At 46.8% G+C, this 23429-nt stretch overlaps 1 protein-coding gene across 1 annotated transcript in view; it reads left to right on the forward strand.

Annotated features, from left to right (window-relative positions):
- ece2a (endothelin converting enzyme 2a) overlaps positions 1 to 18152 on the forward strand; it is a 314403-nt gene extending 296251 nt beyond the window's left edge. The window contains exons 3-4 of the mRNA XM_078564056.1: positions 15006 to 15888; positions 16291 to 18152. Of these exons, the coding sequence (XP_078420182.1) occupies positions 15006 to 15290 (285 nt within the window). The 3' untranslated portion in view covers positions 15291 to 15888; positions 16291 to 18152. The remainder of the gene's footprint in view (positions 1 to 15005; positions 15889 to 16290) is intronic.
- Positions 18153 to 23429: the final 5277 nt, after the last annotated feature.

Consider the following 23429-nt stretch of genomic DNA (forward strand, 5'->3'; position numbering starts at 1 on the left):
GAGAAAATAGAAGTTCTCACACAGGATCATGGAGAGTCTCATAAATAATTAGCAGAAGTAAAATTAAAGAATGTGAGCTTGAAGGATAGCACACAGGAATTAGACTATGCTAAGGGAAAATGGTTCAATGCAGAAAACTAACGTTCACAGATGAAAGATGAGTTCACCAATGAAAAATTAGAACTTGATGAACTTCAAGTGTCAGAAGTATCTATTACGTATAGTGAAAAACAGAAACACAGAGTACTAGAATTTCAACACCAAACCGACAAAGTCTACCCAAAGCAACTGAATTTACCATTCCTTCAAACATGACACAATGAGATCTGGAAGAATTGTCAAGGCTGCAGACTGTCTGAATTTATTAAGTCAGAGATTTGAAGGGGAGTGCAGGAGAAGGGGTAGCAAGTAAAGAAGATTGTATTGTAAATATATTTGGATAAGGACTTGGGGGAGGTGTAGTATAAGGGTGTTCAGGCAAAGCAAGGGTTAGTGTGGGACTAAGGAAAGAGTACCGCCCACATATTGATGTAGAGAGCCACATGATGGTAGACTGTGTGTAGCAGAGTCTGGAAGAAGCCAGCATAGAGACAGCATCTTGGAGATGTATATAGTTATGAGTTATCAATAAAAGGTTTATATTCAACTACACATACCTCCAGACCTAACAACATTGACAAGGAGTTTTCTTGAGATATATTGTGTGTCTTGGTATAAAGTCTTCTCTCTAATAATCTGAATTAATTGAAAAGTAAAAATGCCTAACTAAATGTAATTGATTTTAAAGGTCTGTTTAGTAAATATGAGAAAATTCAAACAGGTGAAGGTCCAAATGTGGGCAGCATTTCTGATACGAAGCTTCCGTTGGGACGAACTGTCTTTTATTCTTTCATATTTCTCTCGTCAGTCTTCAGCATAATGAAGCCCTACAAGATTAAAAGCGCAGAGATCAAACCACTTTAAAAACCTACAGTTGATGTCCCAACAGTGCTGAGGTTTGGCAGATTCCCAGCATCTATTTAATAGCAAGAGAAGAAGACTGAAGCCTCTGATGTCAATTATTCTGCCCTCAACTAAAGCAACTTCCCAGTGTACCTGCCACTAAATAATGATGGCTTATCCATAATTCATTTCTTCCTTCTGCTATACCGTTTCACTGTAATTCTTATGCAATGCCATAGTCTGTTAAAGCTTAATGTGCCTTTTTTGGTTTTCACATGCTTGTACAAGTGCCTCATTTCAAACCCATCTAGCAATCTGTAGTATAACAATTCCTCAAAATGTGGCGCATTCTCTTTTTGTTGTTGAAAGCTGGAGTATTGTACATTAATTTCATCATCAAAAATTACAAAATATGTTGCTTGTGCTTTTTTTCAAAATCTGTAATTGAATACGGTTTAGCTGCTAACAGCTTTAGACTGGTCAATAGTTAACCCGACTATGTGTGAATGGGTACTAGCTTTTAGATGCCTGATGGTATCGAGAGGGTACAAATTCTACCAGTTCAAAGGCTCAACTCGCTATTTTACAAAGATAAACTAACAGTTGAGGTTCTTACTAACTGCAGTCACGCTCCTCGCTGAAGAACTGGACACTGGTCATCAGGCATACACAACAAATGAAAGAATTTGCATTTTGAGCATAGTTACAATATGATTTGAGATTCCATCGCTGGTGTTTGTTAATTATTGTGAAATTCATTGAGAATTTAGTAAAATCAATTGGAAGCATAGATGGAGCTTAGGCATTTTAGCACACAGCTGGTCCTGTAAATTACATATTTTTCTTACTTTTGTGTGTATTATATCTATTGCAGTGGCAAGAAATGTGCAGTCAGAGTTATGATCCTGATGCCTTCAGCATGTGATTGCTGTGGATTCTTGAAATGAATTGGCAGTCAGTTACAGGTCAAATTGCAAATCAGAACACTGGCTTTGATTGGCAGGGCAATTAAAAATTTGCGAGAGATTGTGAAGCAGGCATGTTCTTAAAGACAGGGAGCTGAAACATAAAGCATTGCAAGATTGTTCAGTACTTGTCAGAAAGAGACACAAATACAGGAGGTAGAATTGATCCCAATTCTAAGAATTGTTGTTCAACAACTTTCAACGTTTCTGTATTTGCACCTAGTTTGGAGCTAGTCAACTATTTTCTATTTGTCTTAAATTACTTATCCACAATCTGCTGCATCTGTTGAAAGATGAAGTCAGGCTGGCTGAGCCAGACCTGGAATTTGATCATGGAGGAAGACTGGCCCAGTCACTTTGGTGGAGTAAACCTGCCTATGATTTGCTGCATTTAATAAGTGTTACAGAGAAGCTTTGCAGAAAGCAACACGCGAAAGTGGTGCAGTGATTCTGTGATGACACACAGTATCGAAAAGACTTTTAGAATGTCAGGAAGAAACCAAAATTTGTCACACACAAACACACTAAACAAAAGGCATTTTATTTAAAATAAATAAATGCAGATTGAAATAATGTAAATATCCTATGGTGTGAATGCAGCCATATGGATTGATGAAACAAGTGAAAAAAAAATTGTACACATGTGATTCACCCCTTTACATTCGATAGTCACTTAAAGTCATTAATAGAGTTCTAAGGATTGTTCACTAACATCCATCCAGGGAGGTGTCAGCTGTGGCTCAGTTCATAGCACCCTCGCCTTTGAATCAGAGGGTTGTGGGTTCATGTCCCACTCCCGGAAAACCAAGAACTGTGATTGTACTCAAAGAGTTGCAATCTGTGACTGTTGATAACTCGAAAGAGTATATTTTTAAAAAAACATCCATCCAGTATCACAAGCATGTGTTGGTGCGGCTACCTGTTTTTAATAAGCTCACCTTCAACTGTTTGATATTTTCGGTATCTGCACTGGGATATCATAAAGCTGACTCTGTAATAGAAAGTATTATTCTGCAAGAAGTATTATAAAAGACAGATTTAATTACTAAAAAGAAAGGGTAATTGAGCCTATTAAACCAGCTACTTCCATAGAATATTTACAACCTACCCTATCATGGACTCTGTCTCACCTATAAATCTCATGAGGTAAAACTGCAAAAATACTTCCTCTTCTTCAAGTATAATCAAATAAATATTTATCCATTCTCATATCTATATAGGATTATTGTTGCTCTGAAAGTCAGAATGCATTATTTCCTCAATAAAACTTACTTCTTCGTGTCCATTGGCTTCCTTACAATCCCTGTCCAGTTTAAAAAACCATTCTTCTTACAACATAGCATATGCTGCTGAATAAATAGTACAACAGTGCCACATGCACTGTGAAAGTCTGTGCCCTAATGCCCACAAGCCAATTTATGGTTAAGACAAATAATCCAATTGCTATTTGCTCATTTGCTATTAGCTATAGAATACATAGTATTCATTTAAGTTTTGCCCTGTGTTGGACCCCAGAAGGCACTTACTCGCATGTGTTCGTTGAGAGCTACAAGGTGTTGTTGGGGGTGGTGGGCGGGGGTAAGGTGGGTCCAGGTTACAGATTGTTTCAGTGCAATTGTCTGGTATAACATGGACTTTCAGCCAGGATTAGCTTTATGTATCAGTTTTTGTTTTCAAAAACCCCTCCAGAGTGGGACTGCGACAAGACAATCCAGATGTTATTTTAGCTCCCAACAACAGTTATTTTAATCCCAGGCAGCCATGGATTCTGCAACTGTCTACTTGGCATGTCATTGAGTATTGCTTGTGCTATCGAACAGAAAGCATGTTCTTTTCAGCTCTTTAGCAGCATTTCTTGCGTTGTGATAGAGATCAGGCAATAAGATCTCAGGAAGTGAAATTGACAGCACTGTGGACCGGTTAGGAACTCTGGGGCTAACAGACAGTCATCAATTTCAAAGGACATCCATTAATCAGTTGTCACCTCTAGAGGAGGGAATGGAGTGGAAGGGGGTGAGATAGTGGTAGACTGCTGTGAATAAAAACTGCAGCAGTAACAGAATGACTCATCATGACAGACAGGACCAACCCATTTCTCGGCATGATATCAACCATGAATTGCAATAAACAGATATAATAGAGTTTCATGAAGATCTTTTATCACAAAATCTGCAGCTTTGTAACAACTCCCTTATTGTATTGAATTTATTTTAGCATTTAGAAGTTCAGATATACAGTGTGGCAACTCTGCTGATACATATCATCTTGAAATGGTCCGGTTTCTTGTACATACCAATAGGTACTTATCCATAGGGTTCTTTCCTGGACTATCACTAATAGGTATTCACCCATAAAGTTCCTCTTGTGGCATCACTAATAAATGAGTTTAGAATTTGCATGGGCGATCTCCTGATCCTTCACTGTATGTTTGGTATAGATCTTTGTGGATCCCATCAAAAAAACAACGCTGTTTCTTTGAGGCTTCTCCTGATTTTCTGTTAATGATAAGGAGGAAAATCAGGGAAATTCATACAAAAATTCCAGGTCCAAGTCTCTCAATTTTAGGTCCAATATTATTTATTATTCACTCATGGGTTTTGGACGTCGCAGGCAATGCCAACATTTATTGTCCATCCCTAATTGTCCTTGAGAAGGTGGTGGTGAGCTGCCTTCTTGAACCACTGCAGTCCTTGAGATGTAGCTACACCCACACTGTTGTTAGGGAGGTGGCCCCTGAGAGCTCCAAGGCTGGTGGTGGTGGAAGGAGCAGTGTTGGGTGTGGAGTCCAGGTTGCAGATTGTTCCAGGGCTGCCACTGTGTTACAGTGCAATTGTCTTTCAGAATATAGACTTGTAGCCGGGATTAGCTTTATGTATCAGTTTTTGTTTCCCTTCCTAACAGCAGTGTGGGTGTACCTACATCTCAAGGACTGCAGCAGTTCAAGAAGCCAGCTCATCATTCCATGTTCACCCGCCTCCGCCCTGTCTAATTCCACCTTCTCCTCCACCACCCCAGACTGCTTCACCTCCCCTCCCACAACACCTCCACTTGCCCCCCACCCACTCCAGCTGCTCCCTCATCTCACAACTCCCCAAGTCTAATAATTTTAAGCCTTGATTTTGGTAGTTGTGAAGATATGACAGAATATACTGAATTCTCCATTATAAAAATAACTAATTCTGATAGCCTTCTGTCTGAATACTCCAAGTACCTTTCACAAAACTTAAGTAAAGTTTATTCATAGTTAGACGCATTGCTGCAAGTTTAGCCCTTAACATACTTCTAAAAATGCTGGAAGACTAAAAAGTAAAATACTGAAATATCAAAGTAACTTTTAAAACAATGATCTAAAATTTTGGATTCATAGATGTACAAGATATAAAATGTAAAATAACTTAACCCAGCTAGTTTACTGCAACTTCCAGGTTATATTTCACAAACTTCTTTTTCAGCCAGATCTGGCTGTTTCTTGTTCTTTGCTAACCCAAATTGTTAACTACAATTGTTAATTACAAATTTGTTAACTACAATTGTTAAATCAGGAGCTGATTCAGTTTCAGTTACTCTATGATTTACACACTTCATTATTGTATTTGACTTTGCAATTACTGTGAAATCAGGCAAGATGATGTCGGGTGAGCGTCCTGACATCATCCCGCGCTCGTGCAATATTTTGGTCGGCAGGTACACACAGATGCTGGAGCCACACTGGCCATTAAATAAGAGGCCAGTCAGGCCATTAAAAAGACAATTGCCACTGATTTTACGTTGCCCATGCAATTTCGAGCTCATTGCATGGGCAAAACGGGCAGGCGGCCAGCCAACAATTTGCGAAACCTCATCCACAGGCAGGGTAAACGTGTCAGCAGCATTGCCAGTGTGAGTAGTGAGGAGTTTGGTAGATAGTTTGCCGCTGGTGAGTTATTGGTACTTGGCAGCTTCATCTCTGTTCAAGGCTACATTCTTAACATTTCCAGGCTTCATTTCAGGTCTCCTTGGTGTCTCCAGGGCCCTTGGAGGATTCAGATCATGTGGACCCTTCCAGGTATCAGACAGCCTTCTGTAACCCTGGTAATGGGGATTATGGTCTCCGCTGGAGGCACCTCCTCTGAGGAGGAAGAAAGAGGCAGAAGGGAAGAGGAGGCCAGGTGTCCCAATGCAGCTTGCACGGTGGGGGACCTGTGGAAAGAGAGGCACGGGCATGAAGGGCACCGGGCCAGCAGTCCAAGGCATTGGGGGCTGCAGAAGATGCCACTATCCTGCTGCCAGGATTTATAGGTGGCGATGCAGCTACCTCAATATGTCCAAGGTGCAATGCCGAAGGAGGCCCTGCCTCTCAAGGGAGAGCGTGACCTCCATTTATCAGATGATTGGGCTTGAGATCACCTCCAACTATGTGGGTGGACACCCCACGCCAGTGGCTCTGAAGGTTACAGTGGCCCTCAACTTCAGCTCTTTCCAGGGCTCAGTGGGGGATCTGTGTGGAGTCTCCCAATCAGCTGTCCATGGTTGCGTCAAGTTGGTGACAGAAGCTCTATTCAGGCGGGTATTGACTTTCAATCATTTCCATACGGACGAGGCTAGCCAGGCTGAGCGAGTCAGAGGCTTTGCAGTGATTGCTGTGTTCCCCTGCATCCAGGGTGCATTTGACTGCGCACGTGTGCCCATCAAGGCGTCAGTGGGTCAGCCAGGCGCCTTCGTTAACAGGAAGGGATTCCACTCCAGAATGTCCAGAGACCATAGGATGCATATTTTGCTAGTCTGTGCAAGGTACCCTGGCACCTTCCATGATGTGTACATCTTGAGACGCTCCCAGGTGCCGAGGCTCTTCAGTGCTCCAGCCTGACTGGACGGTTGGCTGCTAGGTGACAAGGGCTATCCCTTGAAAAGGTGGCTTATGACACCTCTCTGCCACCCAAGAACAAAAGCAGAGCAGTGGTATAATAGGAGCCATGCCTCCACAAGGGCAGTGGTAGAGAGGTCTTCTGAAGATTCACTTCCAATGCCTGGACCTTTCAGGGGGAGCACTACAATACCTCCCAGAGCGGGTGTCACTGATAGTGGTCGCATATTGCGCTCTCCATAACCTGGCACTGGCAAGAGGGGACCCACTCGAGGAAGAGGATATTGACACAGCTGCACAGGCCACAGTTGATGAATCCAGTAGTGAGTCGGAAGAGGAGCATGGTGAGGAGAATGCTGAGGGTGTGGAGGCAGACCTCAGTAACCTCCAGGGAGGCAGGGACACCAGGGACGCCTTGATCTAATGGTCCTTCAGCTAGGCTGCCAAATATGTGCTACCACCTGCCAGGGCTGCAGCCTCCATCCCAGATGTCTGAAATGACGCTTTTCTTTGACCCCAAAATCCACTCAGTGCTTGTGCAATAAAGTTTAGAGCCGCCCACGTCCAGCATTACATACTGGCGTACCCTACACCACGTTAAATAAAAAAGGTGAAGCATACTCAGGCCATTACGACGAAAGAAAATTTATCTCATTTTGACAGTCCAAAAAAATTAACAGAGCCTTCCCTGGTCTTCAACCCCAGTCCAGTACACATAAACAAAACATTGCACAACAGAATATCACCCATGACCGGTCCTTCTTGTGCTCATGGTGCCTTAAACTCACGTTTGTGCGTGCTATGTCTTGGTGCTCCCCCTCGCTGGCAGCGGCATTGGAGACAGTCTGCTGCCCTGTTGGCCTTGATTACCTTGGCGGTTGCCCTCTGGCCAGTGGAGCCTGTGGTGGCCTCGCCTGGGAGGGAGCAGTCAGTGCCATGGCTGGCATCTCGCCAGTCGCCACAGCCTCATTAGATGCCATGGTCACTGGCAAAGGGGCAGAGGAGCTGCTGCTGTCATCCAAAATGCCCTGAGAGGAGCCTGCAGAGATGACAGGCAGCTCGTGCGCCAACATGAGGTCGCTCTGGACTCCCTGCTCGTCTTTGATGGATGGGCACCTAGCTGGGATACTGGGTGCCTCATCCATCTCCTACACTGACAGCGACCACCTGAAGTCAGTGCCTGTGTGGGGGCTTGTATGCCCGAGCATGTCCCAAGGAACCCCTGATTCTGTTCCTGGAGTTTCTTCTCCATGAGGGTCAATGCAATGCTGATGCTCCGCATGGACCCCTCCATAACGGAGACCATGACACGCATACCTTCATGGATCTCCGCCAGATCCTCCCACACATCTCGCTGGACATCTAGCATCTGCCGCCTAATGGATGACTCCAGAGGCTCATCATCTGCCTTCGACTCAGCATCGTTCTGGTCTCCAGCAGCCCTCCGACTGCTGACGCCCTGGGCACTCTCTGCCTCCGCCTGCACCTCAAGCGAGTATGAAGTGCCCACACCGCTGTGCACCGACGTTCTAGCCACCGATCTAATGCCCACCAAGGTGCTGGTATCTGCTCTGGTGCCTGGCTCAGAGAAGCAGGTGTGACGCAGGTGCATGTGGAGCCTGAAGGTCCTCTGGCGTCGTGTGGATTTTCGGGGCCCTGCATTTGGGTGCGTTGTGGCAAATCTAAGGGAGAACAGCAACATGTCATTAGTTTAAGTCATCACACTGTCACTGTGCATGCCAGGCACCCTGGTGAGACCATGGAGATCTGCATCATGGTGCCATCGTCTTTCAATGATCCATGGGGAATTCGGTTTTGAGGCTCCCTTCAATGATGAGACTACACAAGAATGTTTGCACCATCTTAAACTTTCACCTCTATGCACTGCACTCTTACCTAGGTCTGACTCCCCAGCCTATCCGCTGCCGGTTGACCGAGGTGCATGGCACCTCTCCAGTTCCAACGTGTCCTGCTCGTACCTTGTGAGGATTAGGTTTTGGGGGTGTCTGCCGGTCCATGAACTTTCAATATTGTTATGGGCCGTCTTCTTTTGAAAGGACAGAGGAGCATGGATTAGTCCACTGTCTACCTGCAGTACCATTGCAGCCTGGCCAACCTCATCGGAGGAGCATCTTGCAGGGCACATCTGAGTCGTGGCCCTCAAGCCGCAAGGCACTCAGCCCAAGCAGCCAGGACTTACCCCCTTAGCCAGCTCCGGTGTCATTAGCACACAGACTCTAACACCCCTGAGCTCCACAGGGTGGGGGCACGGTCAGACCTTAACACCTCAACACACTGATCTATGCCAACACGGTACTTACCCTTCCTGAGCGCAGCAGGTCGTTAAACCTCTTGCGGCACTGGACCTAGGTACACCGCACAACATCATGGCTGCTGACCAGTGCTGCCACCTCCTCCCAAGCTCTCCTTGTAAGGTGCGGTGGCCTCCTCCTTCCATCCCTGGGAACAAGGGTGTCCCTCCTGTCAGCCACCTCCTCCAGGAGGACTGCAAGGCACTCATCAGAAAACCGGGAGAATGGGAGGGAGTGCCCACCCGAACTGCCTGTCGTCTGCAGCTGCACTTGAAGCCATAATTTCCTGTTGACAACATCGAAGATTTCTTCGTCGCTGGCAGCCTTCCAGTGGCTGACTGTGCCAATTTTAAACTGGCCGCTGGATTGTCATTAGATCCAGTGGCCAACAGGCCCACACCTTCCCAACCAGTGGGGAGCCGCCATTCCCGCCAGGGTCGGGGGCCGATCGCAGGCGGCGGCACCTTTCCCAGCCGCTCACAGGCCTGCCAATTGTGCCCGCCCCCGACCTCAAAATTCTGCCCATGTTGTTGCTCATAAATAGTTTGATGGTAGCGAGTGCAAGGTTTGGAGATACTCTTGAAGAAAACTTGGTGACTCACTGCAGTGCTTCACATAGATCACATACAGTGCAGTCACAGTGCACTGGTGGTGGAATTCAGAGACAGAGGTGCCAATCAAATGGACTAATCTGTTTTCAATGATATTGAGTTTCTTGAATGCTATGGCTGCACTCATCCAGGTGAGCGGTAAGTGTTTCATCACACCCTTGGCCTGATGGAGAGGAATTGAGGGGTTAGGAGGACAACCACTGATCTGTGCACTTTGCTGTTATGCCATGTGTTAATATGGCTCGTCCAATTATATTTCGGATTTGTGGTGACCCACCCAGGATATTGACGGTGAGGGTCTTAGTGATGGTGTATAGTTGAAGATCAAGAGAGATGTTTGGGCCTTTCTGTTGGAGATGGTCATTCTCTGGCACAAGTGGTGCAATATTTACCACATAATTTGCTGTCCCAGGCCTGCATGGTATTCAATTCCTGCTGTAGGCTGTATCATTATATATGTCATGTTATGAATTGTGATGGACCTATAATTATTTGCCTCTGTGTATCTTTCTTTCAGTACAACTTTATGCCAACTGCAAACTTACTGTAAACACTTTAAATATTATTTAGGAATATGATGAACAACAAGACATTCCACAATTAATCCCTGGGACAATCATCTGCTCATAGCTGTCTAATCAACCCTACAAGCATTGACCACAACTATTAATTTTCTGTTACTTAGTGAATTTATTGCCTGATTAACAGTTTCTCCCTTATCAAAAAAAGTTTTATTTTTAGCTGGGTCTTTTTGTTAACAGGACATGAAGTGCCTTCAGCAAGTCATGGTACATAACACTCATCACATTACCATTACCGTCCTGTTGTATCCTCAAAGAAATGAAAAATTCCATAAAATTTTAGATTTTTGTTGGACTGAAATTGTTTGCTTTACACTTTGAATCATTTTTTCATAATAAACTTTAATATTTTCCCTGCAACTGACGTCAGTACAACAGACCAATAATGACCAAGGTGGTGCTTTAGACCTTTACTTCTAACCTTATTTCCTTAAGTGCTCTTGAATACATTTATCTGATCCTATTGGTGTTTGAACATTGAACAATTCTGGTTCTTAACAATAATTAATTTATATTACTCCATTTATATGGCTGCATCTTTAATTAGAAGAAAAGGTTGAAAACTGCTGTAAAAATATATAAATTTCTATTATATTTTTTCTTTTTCACCACATGGTGCTGACCTACTTTCAAGACCTTAGGCCTTTGGCCTCAAAGCAAGGGCATATCAAAGACAGAGAGAAAACACAAGGGGTATAATTGCCCCAGATTTGCACTAAGCGCAGTATTGGGCAGGTAAAACAATGTTTTACCTGCCAGCCGTAATGGTGGCTTTTCACGCCGTATCGTCCCAAACCCACCGTATTAGTTATGCATTCCTAGGAAACTCTCATTCGCCCGCCATGCCATATTCCAAGTACAGCCGCGCACACACATCTGTGCTTCCAGCCCACGACTATTGTAGGGAAGACGTCCGCAAAAGGTGACAAGATTGCAGCCCCCAGGTTTAATGACGTGTCACTGGAATGCCTTTTGGATGCCGTGGAGGCCTGCCACGGTGTCCTCTACCCCCCGCTCTGGCCACAGGATGGGCAGCAGCATCACCAAGCCAGCATGGTAGACAGTGGCAGCAGTGGTCAGCACAAATGCCCTGCAAAAGAGGACAGCCGCCCAGTGCCTCTACAGGATGAATGGCCATTCTACCAGGTTAACTCACTCTTCTCACCACTCTCAACTAACATACTCACAAACACACCACATATCCACAGAGATCTCACACCTCCAGGGACAACACCAGAACTCTCATACCCTCACATCTTCATCAGGCTCATACCCTCTCGAGCTTGTGTCCTCATCCTGTCCATGGCTCCGCTCACCACACAAACATTCCATGCAGTTCCATGTGTCCTGCTCACAATCTCTCCGTCTGTTTTCATGCAGGAGAAGCCTGCTCACATCGGCAGGGAGAGGCCCCAGAACTGGGGTGGAGTGGCCCACATTAGGCCCCTCACTCACTTTGAGGAGCGTGCCATCACGCTGAATGGTGAGGATGTGGACCCTGCCTGGGGCGACGGTGGGGTCGGCGGTGAACACCCACCTGAGGATCCTGCAGCATATCATCCCTCCCTCAGCGCAACTGTGAGGGCATTCTCTCCTGCTTCTGACTCTGCTGCCATGCACTATGATCTCTACTTTGGTTCACGTGGAACTCTGCCAAGGAACTGGCACTCTCAGTCAGCCAGTCCCTCAGCTCCATCCAAGTCCTCCTCTGCAGCGAAGAGGACACCTCCTCCAGTGAAGAGGTGGAAATAAGCAGCCCGTAAGACCCGTCACAGCGCTTACCCACACCCACCACCAACGCAGAGACACACACCTCGGTAGGACCTAGATCTAGAGCAGGTTCACATTCACAATCTGGTGGTCACCGCAGGGACACATGTCCGCAGCAGGAGGAGGCAGGTTCAGCCAAGCTCTCCAGCATTCGGAGGACTGCTGGGGAAGAGGCATCTGTGAGGCCCGAGTCAGATGATGAACCTCTGGATTTGGCCTTCCAACTCATCCTGGAGAGTCAGCAGAAGGCGGGGGAACATCATGCAGAGCTGTTGAAAGTCCTCAACAGAGTGGCATGAGAGTCAGAGGAGTGCATCCGCCATTTTTTTGATGCAGTAGTGGCCACATAGAGGTCTCCAGGGGAGGATGGCGGACACCATGGAGACCCTGATTCAGCAGAACGCAGAGATATGTGCAGACCTGCACTCCATCGTGGGAGCCATGGGTGAGTTCCTGCAGTGGCAACATGGGAGGGAAATGGGGCATCTCAACGTCCCTCTGGGTGCTCCTTCCCCTCAATGAGTCAGGCCAGGGCCCTCGGGCACCTGAAGGATGGAGATGGAGGAGCTGGACACCCCTGGGTCATCCACTCAGGAACCTCAAAGGCTGTCCTCTTCCCCCTTTGCCTGTGAGCCTCATCCTCTCTCACCGCAGAAGGAGCAGCTGGCCCACGAGTGATTCTGGGAGGAAAAGTGTGTATGGCAGAGCCTTTCAGAGATTTGTGCAAGCACGCGGATCCTTCACGTATCACATTTACTTCAATGTCCTGATCATTTTCAATGCTGCCTGCTGGGGTTCGCTTTCAGTTGTCCATCTGAGCTGACCTGCATCTCCGCCTCTCCAGTGATCACACTCCCATGTAACACCTGATCTTGCCCCCCAGGACTGCCGTTTCAGTTTCGATTTGGACAGCATAGTCTGGATTTGCTTTTTCGTCAGCTCCCCTGCCTTTTCCCCTCCCCCAGTCACCCAATTCCTTTCCCCCATCACAGTTGCCCCCCCGCAACCCACCAATATCACCTTCCACCTCCCCTCCGTGACCTACCAGCCACAACCCTTTTCCTTCAGGAATGTGCAGGTGAGCATACACGTTCCCTTCCTTCCCAAAAATCCCGCCCACGTCCATATTAACCTCCCAACCCTCTCCTTCCCACCTGCAAATCCCCTACCCTCCAGACCCCTTCCCTCTTCACACCACTTCCCCCCCAGAACCCTTCCCCTTTCGAACCCCTTCTCTACTGGAACCCCTCACCACCTCCCCCCACCTCTCCTCCACTTAGTCGTCCCCCCCTTCCTTACTTCTCCATTCAGCCTCACTTCTTCCTCCAGCCTTACTCCTTCCCCCTTCCCTACTCCTTCCTCCACTCTTACTTTCTCCCCTCTTCACACTGCTTCCTCTCCCTGGATTCCCTCCCCTCTCCACGCTCCTTTCTCCCCCTGGACTCCCTCCCCTCTCTGCACTTCCTCCTCCCCCAAGACTCCCTGCCCTCTCCGCACTCCTTTTTCTCCCTGGACTCCCCCCCCTCTCGCCCCCCCCCCCCCCCCCCCCCCCCCACCCCCACCCATCTCTGCACTCCTTCCTCTCCCTGGATTCCCTCCCCTCTCCACACTCCTTTCTACCCTTGGACTCCCTCCCCTCTCTGCACTCCTTCCCCTCTCCACGGTCCTTCCCTTACACCTTCCAACCCCTTAAACCTACCTCCCCAGTTGCTGTCTTCTCCCCATTTTCCCCATACTCCCTCCCCCACTCCCAATCTCCCACCCAACACCTTTGTTCACCACCCCCCCTCACCCCCCTGACACCTTCATACCCCACCTCTCAAACTCACCACCCCGACACCTTCATTCCCCCCCTCCCAACCTCACCCCCAATGCCTATTTCTCTCCCAGTCGATCCTAGACCTTCTTCTCCCACCCCCTTGACCATCACCGTTGTGATCATCAACGGTGATTAGCCAACTCCCATGAGCTGCTTCGCAGCAGAGCCGTGTCCATGAGAATCCACCCAGCATGCCATGGATGTTGCTCCAGTGTGCCGTTGCTGTTGAGCTCCAGCATCTCCTGATCCTTGGATGTCTGCAATGTGAGCAAGGCCCTGCCAGGTAAGCCCCAGGTTCTGCACATCACACTTCTCAAGATGTGTTCTACACCAGCGTGTATTCCCGCCAACGTGGATGGATGGTCCAGGGGTGAGGGGTTGGGGAGATGAGTCTGGTGGGATGGCCTTGTAATTATATGCTGATGTATTACAATGAGGTTCCTGATATCCGATGGTGGGGACGTGGCCCACCATCAACGGGCAGAGTGGACAATCGCAAACTGGTTTCACGACGTCATAAAACCAATTTTTGCCTTCTCTCTATATTATCCGCTCATGCCGCTGAACACACCCATGCCAGCAGGCACCGACAATTCTGCCCAAGAAGAGGAAATCCTGAGCCAGCAACTCATCCTAATGTCCTATTTGCAGCAGACCATTTTGGCATAGATCAGCCTTAGCAGACACCTATGTACCCACCGGAACCCTACCAAACACCCCAGATGAAAACATCTTTGCCTTGAAGGATCCACAAGATTATTTCTCTTACACTAGATAGCCTGTCTTCCCTCCTGGTTTATGACATATTTTGTAATGTTTCAGTTATTGCCTTGGAATGTCTCCTAGATATCAGTTATTGTCTCTGTAATCCACTGAAGATAACAAACTACTTTACACCTAGTACATGCACTTGCTGTTATGATGAAACAATGTCAGCAGAAATGTTGCAGGCTATATGACTCCATTGAAATTGGTGTTTTGTCTCAAACTGCATAACATCTCCAGTGTGTTGAATGACACCTGCATTGCATAATACATCCAGTGTTTGAAACCCTGAAACCAGCAGCATAATCCTACACAGTCCCAATGTCTTTGTTTTCTAGAAATTGGACAACGTGTCATTTGTAAAAAAGATTGCTAAATGTTTCCTTCTTTATTTCAGGTTAGTCGCATTCTGCGGAAGGGAGGACGCTTTATTTCCATCACATTTGCACAGCCTCATTTTCGGAAGCAGCTTTACGCCAAAAGAGATTACAGGTGGTCCATCAAACACCAAACCTATGGAACTGATTTCCATTATCATTTCTACACCATGACCAAAGGAGAAAACCTGTCTTCTGGTGATCAGGAACTAGAAGATAAATATTTACAGAGAACAGAGCCCAAGGTCACAGCTTATCTCCAAATCAATGAGGATGAAGACTATCTGAATAACATTGAATTTTAATTAGCAAATGAATTCCAGGAAAGGATGTGTACAATCCAATATCTAAGCAAATAGAGCATTATCAATGGGAAATTCACATTTGGTACACAGTAAAAAAGTTTGAGGAGCTCTGACCTGGCATGGCATAATACGAGGTTCTTAAACAGGGCGGGCGCAGCCCTCAAGGGATCTGCCAAAAATAATTAATGTGTAGAATGCGGAATAGAATCACTTGAGTCTTTCTCTCTCTCTCTCTCTCTCTCTCACACATTATTGAATATTTATTTTACTATCAAAGTTACATTTTCTGAGTTTTGAAACACTCTGAGACAAGGTGTTTGGATCGGTAGGAGATCGGAGTGAGTGACTGAGGTGGGCAGGGAAGTAGTGCACAAGCGATGTGGGCTGGTGTGTGTGCTCCAGGATTAGCACTACTTCTCAACCATTTGTTTTAGCCTCAAATTTGGACTCCCAAGCTCTTGTTTATGTTTTTAATGCTTTATTTTTCTTCCACCTTACAAGATTGTATCACCTTGTCTATAACAGCCTCCTCTTCAACCTGTATTCTAATATGGTGAATTCTTTTATCACCCAATTCATTTCATTGTAAACTAAAAAGGTCCTTTAGGTTTGCTCAAAACAGAATAACAGTTAAAATTGGGTATGGTTGGGGGGTTGTTTCTATGGAATTGGGAACCAGGTGTTTGTTCAATTCCAGTGCCTTACGGGTTACTTTCTGACTTCATAATAACTTTCAGGGAGAGGGATTTTGCATTATTAGAGATCCAGTATTATCTTTGTTCAAGTATCTTGATCGTCACCCCATTCATCACCTTAATCATTCATTCCTTGCACCACCGGCGTGTTTACCATCTACAAGATGCACTGCAGCAGCTTACCAAGTCTAATATAGCACCTCCCAAACCTGTGACCTCTAAAAACAAGAAGGACAAGAGCAGCAGACCCTGGGAACACCAGCACTTGCAAGTTCTCCCCCAAGTCACAAACTGTCCTGATTTAGGACTATATATCGCTTTTCCTTCACTGGGTCTCCTTTCCTAACAGCATTTTGGGTGTACCTACACCACATGGATTGCAGTGGTTCAAGAAGGTGGCTCACCTCCACCTTCCCAAGAGCATTAGGAATGAGCAATAAATGCTGGCCTTGCCAATGATGTTCACATCCCATAAACAAATAAATAAAATCTACAGACTGTATTTCAACACATTCAAAACTGCTGCCTGTGCCTTATCCCACACCAAGTCGCACTTACCCCTGTCCTCAATAATTTACATTGGCTCCTGTCTCCCCAACCCCTTGTTTAAAATTCTCATCCCCATGTTTGAATCACTTCATGCCCAACATCCGTCTCCATCTCTGTAAATCATGGGTCAAAATGAGCAGAGGTGCACAAGAGGCTGAGTTGGAGGAATACATAACGCTTGATAGATTGTAAAGCTGGAGAATGATGCACAGATAAGGAAGAGCAAGTCCATGAAAGGATTTAAAAACAAGGATGAGAATTTTATGTTTGAAGTGTTGGAAGACACACTCAATATAGGCCAGAGATCACAGAGTGATGGATGAGAACACAATGTGGGATAGGACAGAGTTCTGAACCGAAGGGCCACATGAAGTTTTCAAAGGCCTGCCAAAAATAACTACGGAATGTGTAAAATGCAAGCCTTGCAAAATCCACCTACATATCTCTAATTTTAAGTGCTCACTTGAGAGTCATGCATGTTTGATTCAGCCAATGACCAGTAACTGAATTTTGCCACTCTCACAGACCCAAAAAGTCTTGCAGTTATAACACATTACTACACCTCTTACACAAACCTCACTCTGGTGTCTGTGCTCTCACATGAGCCAAGTTCTAAAACAGAATGTGCCATTCATATTAGATTAAAGGACTACATAGAATACATAGCACCAAAACAAGTTGTTCAATCAAGCTAATCCATGCCTGTGTTTATACTCCACTCAAGCCTCCTCCCCATCTAATTATCAGCATGACCTTCAATTCCTTCTCCCTCATATGCTTATCTGGCTTCCACTTGAATGCATCTCTATGGTTCACCTCAACTACGCCTTGTGGTACTGAGTTCTATATCCTCACCACTCCCTGGGTAAAGAATTTTCTTCTGAATTCTGAATTTGATTCCTGGGTGACTATCTTATATTGATACCCTCTAGTTTTGCTCTTTCCCTCAAGTCGAAATACTCTCTGTAGCTTATCAAAGAGAATTTTTCAAGAGAAAAGAGGCCCAGCTTTTTCATCCTTCCCTAATCTTTATAAACTCACAGTTCAGGTATCATCCTTGCAAATCTTTTATGCACCCTCTCAAGTGCCTCTGTATACTTTTTTTAAACTATGGTAGCCAGAACTATAAACAGTATTCCAAATTCAATCTAAGGTGCGATATAAATTTAGCATGTCTTATTTACTTCTCACTCCTATCCCTCTAGAAATAAATCCTAGTGCTTGATTTGGCTTTTTCATGGCCTTAATAGCTTGCATTGCTACTCTTAGTGATTAATGTATTTGTACTCTCAAATCCTTTTGCTTCTCTACCCCATTCTGATTTTTATTTTTCAAGTAATATGTGACCCCTTTATTTTTCTTACCACGAAGTAATACCTCACACTTATCTGTGCTGAAATTCATTTGCCAATTATATGCACATTCTGCAAGTTTATTAATGTTCTTGTAATTTGTTACAGTTCATCCCCCCACAAATTTTGTGTCATCCACCAGTTTGATATTTTTGATTCTAAAGTATAAACTATTAACATAAATGTGAACAGCAGTGGTCCCAGAATGAATTTATGGGATGTCACTTCCCACTTTCAGAATAAATACTCTTTTCCTTTTGCAGCTTTCCATTCTGCTACTTGTACCTTGACTACGCCTGCTCTGACCTTATTTATTAATGATGTTTTGAAAATCTAGATAAATTACATTTAATGCATTACTATTATCTGCTCTCTCTGGTACCTATTCAAAGAACTTAATGAAGCTGGTCAAGCAAGACTTTCCAGGCAGGTGCCTGCTGGCATTGGACATGCTTGGTGGCATGAGCGGACAATATGGCAGGAAGGCCAGAAATCAGTTTCATAATGTCGTGAAACCAGCTTGCAATCATCCGCTCAGCCCACCAGGAACCTCATTGTGATACATCTGCATATCATTTTGAGGCCAGCCTGCCAGAATCAATTCCCCCATTGAATCCTCCGCCAATTGCACACCAATACAGAACATGTCTTGACAAGTGTGATGTGTAGAAGTCAGCACTTAACACCAGGCCTTGCTGACATTTTTTTTTTTATTCACTTGTGGGATGTGGGTGTCACTGGCTAGCATTTATTGCCCATCCCATTTTTAAGAGAACCACTTTACTGTGGGCCTGGAGTCACATGTCAGCCAGAGACCAGGTGAGGATGGCAGATTTCCTTCCCTAAAGGGCATTAGTGAACCCGATGGGTTCTTACGACAATTGACAATGGTTTCATGGTCATCATTAGACTTTTAATTCCAGATTTTTATTGAATTCAAATTCCACCATCTGCTGTGGTGGGATTCAAACCCAGGGCCCCAGAGCATTACCCTGGGTCTCTGGAATACTAGGCCAGTGAGAATACCACTATGCCACCACCTCCCCCGCCATCGTAGACATCTGAGGAGCAGAAAATGCTAGAGCCCAAAAGCAACAGCAGACTGGAGGAGTGTCCTTGGCATGTTGGCTGGAATCTCATGGACATGGCTCTGCTGCAAAGCAGCTCACGGAAGTTGGAAAGTCACTGTTCAGGGTCTGCTCAAAATGGATGATGGTGCAGCTGTGTTTGGGAGAGGAAGATGTACCGGGAGGGTGAGAGAGGAACACCTCGGATTGACTAGGAAAGGAAAGAAAGCGGGGGGAAATGGAAGTGTCAGGGGATTGAGGTTGGGGGGGAATGAAGGTGTCGCGGGGGAAAGTTGGGAAAGGGGGAGGGTGTAATGGGAGAGAAGATGGCAACTGAGTGGGTAGGGATAAGGGGGATGGAAGGTGTAAGGGAAGGAGTTAGGAGAGGCGAAGGAGTGAGGAGAGGGGAAGGAGTCCAGGGGAAGAAGGAGTGCGAAGAGAGGAGGGATTAAGGGTGGAGGAAGAAGTAAAGGTTGAGGAAGGAGTCGAGAAGGGGGAAAGAGGAAGAAATAAGGGTGTCTGAAAGAGTCAGGAAAGGGGAAGGAGTAAGGCTAGAGGAGAAAGTAAGGCTGGAGGAAAGATTCGGGAAGGGGGAAGGACTAAGGGTGGCGGAAGAAGTAAGGGTGTCTGATGGTCAGGAAGATGGAAGGACTCAGCAGGGGGTGGAGGGGGGCGGAGAGTCGGGGTGGGGAAGGGGTTCCAAGGTGGGAGGGGACATCCAGGTATACGTGCAAGAGAGGGTTCTGATGAGTCCGTGACTACCCCCGGGGAGCGAACTGAGGGTGGGCGTGGTACAAGGGAATGGTGAGAATGACCGAAGGCAGAGTGAGGTGTTAAGGTGGGAGGGTGAGAGTTCGACAGCAGTGATGGAAGGGACAGCGAGGGTGATTGGTGGGGTCTCGGAGGCAGACACGGACCCAGGGGGTGGGAACGAGGAGGTCAAGGAGGTGAATGTGGATGGGGGTGGGATTTTCAGGAAGGAAGGGAACGTGCATGTTCACCTGGACATCCTGGAGGGAAAAGAGCTGTGGCTAGTAGGTCATGAAGGGGAGGTGGAAGGTGATGCCAGGGGGGTCAACAGTGATGGGGAAAATGAAATGGGTGACTGGGGGAGGGGAAAGAACAGGGGTGCGAATGGAAAACTGAATCACCACCATGCTGTTTAAATCAAAATTGAAATGAGAGTCGTGGGCAGGATCAGGTGCTGCACGGGAGTGTGATCAGTGGGTGGGCAGAGATGCAGATCAACTCAGATGGACAACTGAAAGCGAACCCCAGCAGGTAACATTGAAAATACTCAAGACATTGAGGTGAGTATGATACGGGAAGGATCTGTGTGCATGGGAGAATGCTTGCACGAGGCTCCAAAAGGCCCTGCCACACACACACTTCTCTCTCCAGAAACACTCGTTGGCCAGCTCCACCCTCTGCGGTGACAGAAGACGAGGTTGAGGGGCTCACAGGCAAAGTGGACTCGGAGGGAGAGGACAGCTTCTGAGATTCCTGAGTGAATGACCCAGGGGTGTCCAGCTGCTGCTCCTCCTCCCTTTGGGTGCCCGACTGCCCCGGCCTGACTCCTCGAGGGGAAGGAGCACCTGGAGGGACATCGAGGTGCCCCATTTCCCTCTCGCATTGCCACTGCAGGAACTCACCCATGGCTCCCGCGATGGAGTGCAGGTCTGCTCACATCCCCGCATCCTACTGGACCAGGGCCTCCATGGCGTCCGCCAGCCTCCCCATGGAGACCTCTGTACGCGCACATGTGGGCATCACTTCATCAGCAAGCAGGCGGACGCACTCCTCCGACTCTTGAACCACTCTGTTGAGGGCTTCCAACAGCTCTGCGTGATGTTCCCATGCCTTCTGCTGACTCTCCGGGATGAGTTGGAAGGCCAAATCCAGAGGTTCGTCATTTGACTCGGACCTCACAGATGCCTCTTTCTGAGTGCCAGGCTGAACCTGCCTCCTCCTGCTGCAGACATGTGTCCATGCAGTGACCACCAGATTGTGAACACGAGCTTGTTCTAGAGCTAGGCCCGACCGAGGTGTGTGTCTCTGCACTGGTGGAGGGTGTGGGTAAGCGCTGTGATGGGTTGTCCAGGATGCTTATTTCCAGCTCTTCACCTACTCTTCAATGGAGTAGGTGTCCTCTTGGCTGGAGATGAGGACCTGGATGGAGTTGAGGGACTGGCTGGTTGAGGGTGTCGGTCACTTGGCAGAGCTCCCTTGAACAAAAGTAGAGATAATTAGTGCATGGCAGCAGAATCAAAAGCAGGAGAGAGAGCACTCACATTTGCCTTGAGAGGGATGATGTGGTGCAAGGATCCTCACAAGGGTGTTTACCGCTGACCTCACCATCATCGCGGGCCAGGTCCACGTCCTCACCAGTCAGTGCGGTGGCATGCTCCTCAAAGTAATGAGAGGCCTAATATGGACCATTCCACCCCTGTTCTGGGACCTCTCCCTGCTGATGTGAGGAGACTTCTCCTGCATGTAAACAGGTGGAGAGAGTATGAGCAGGACACGTGGCACTGCCTGGAATGTTTATGTGGTGAGCAGAGCCATGGACGGGATGAGGACGCGAGCTCCAGAGGATATGAGCTTGATGGAGATGTGAGGGTGTGTGTGAGAGTTAGTCGTGTTGTCCCTTGAGGTGTGAGATCCCTGTGGTTGTCTTGACGGGTTTGAGAGTGTGTGAGTTGAGAGTTATGATTTTTCTTCAAGTAGAGATAACATCGGAAAATGAGATTAGGAATGATATAATTCACATCTAAAATAAAAAAGGAGAGGTATTAAACTAATCCAACTCATAGAACAAAACTGAGAATGACTAGATGAGACAGCAGCATTGGATGCCTGTCCTCTTTTTCAGGGCATTGGCGCTGACCACTGCTGCCACCGCCTCCCCTGCTGAGTTGGTGATGCCACTGCCCCTCCTGCTTCCAGAGCGGCAGGCCTGCAAGGCATCCAAAAGGCACTCGAGAGACGCGTCACTAAACCAGGGGGCAGCTGCAGTATTTTTGCCTGTCTTCTGTGCAGCAGTCCTGGGCTGGGAGCCCAGAGACGTGTGCACATATCTGCACTTTAAATGTGGTGCCTGGCATGATGAAACGGTGAGGTGATGGTGTGGCAGGCGAATGACAGCCTGCCCGCCATCAAAATTGAGCTATAGATCCTTGGACACGTTCTATCATTCTTCTTAATTATAGATTGAACTTTAGCTATCCACTGGTCCTCTGGCATTACACCTTTTTTTTTAACTAAGTATTAAATATATATCAGAGTACATCTGTTATCTCTTCCCTAGATTCTTCTAAAATGCACAAACGCATTTGACCGAGTGTGGCATCAACAAGCCCGAGCAAAACTGGAGTCAATGGGAATCAAGGGGAAAACTCTCCGCTGGTTGGAGTCATATCTAGCACAAAGGAAAGTGGTTGTGGTTGTTGGAGGTCAGTCATCTCAGCTACAGGACATCACTGCAGGAGTTCCTCAGGGTAGTGTCCTAGGCCCAACCATCTTCAGCTGCTTTATCAATGACCTTACTTCCATCATAAGGTCAGAAGTGGGGATGTTTGCTGATGATTGCACAATGTTCAGCACCATTCGTGACTCCTCAGATACTGAAGCAGTCCATGTCCAAATGCAGTCTCGGGCTGACAAGTGGCAAGTAACATTCACGCCACACAAGTGTCATGCAATGACCATCTCCAACAAGAGAGAATCCAACCATCGCCCTTTGATGTTCAATGGCATTACCATCACTGAATCCCCCACTATCAACATCTTGGGGGTTACCATTGACCAGAAACTGAACTGGACTAGCCATATAAACACTGTGGCTACAAGAGCAGGTCAGAGGTTAGGAATCGTGCGACAAGTAACTCACCTCCTGACTCCCCAAAGCCTGTCCACCACCTACAAGGCACAAGTCAGGAATGTGATGGAATACTCCCCACTTGCCTAGATGAATGCAGCTCCTACAACACTGAAGAAGCTGGACGCAGCCCAGGACAAAGCAGCCCGCTTGATTGGCACCACATCCATAAACATTCATTCCTTCCACCACTGACGCACAGTAGCAGCAGTATGTACCATCTACAAGATGCACTGCAGGAATTCACCAAGGCTCCTTACACAGCACCTTCCAAACCCACGACCACTACCACCTAGAAGATAGATGGGAACACCACCACCTGGAAGTTCTCCCCCAAGTCACTCACCATCCTGACTTGGAAATATATTGCCGTTCCTTCTCTGTCGCTGGGTCAAAACCCTGGAATTCCCTTCCTAACAGCACTGTGGGTGTACCTACACCACATGGACTGCAGCAGTTGAAGAAGGCAGCTCACCACCACCTTCTCAAGGGCAACTAAGGATGGGCAATAAATGCTGGCCCAGCCAGCGAAGCCCACATCCCATGAATTAATTTTAAAAAAGAAAAATCATTATTTAACATATCTGCCATTTTACAAT

Source organism: Cetorhinus maximus, chromosome 19, assembly GCF_964194155.1.
Source record: "Cetorhinus maximus chromosome 19, sCetMax3.hap1.1, whole genome shotgun sequence".
Lineage (NCBI taxonomy): Eukaryota > Metazoa > Chordata > Chondrichthyes > Lamniformes > Cetorhinidae > Cetorhinus > Cetorhinus maximus.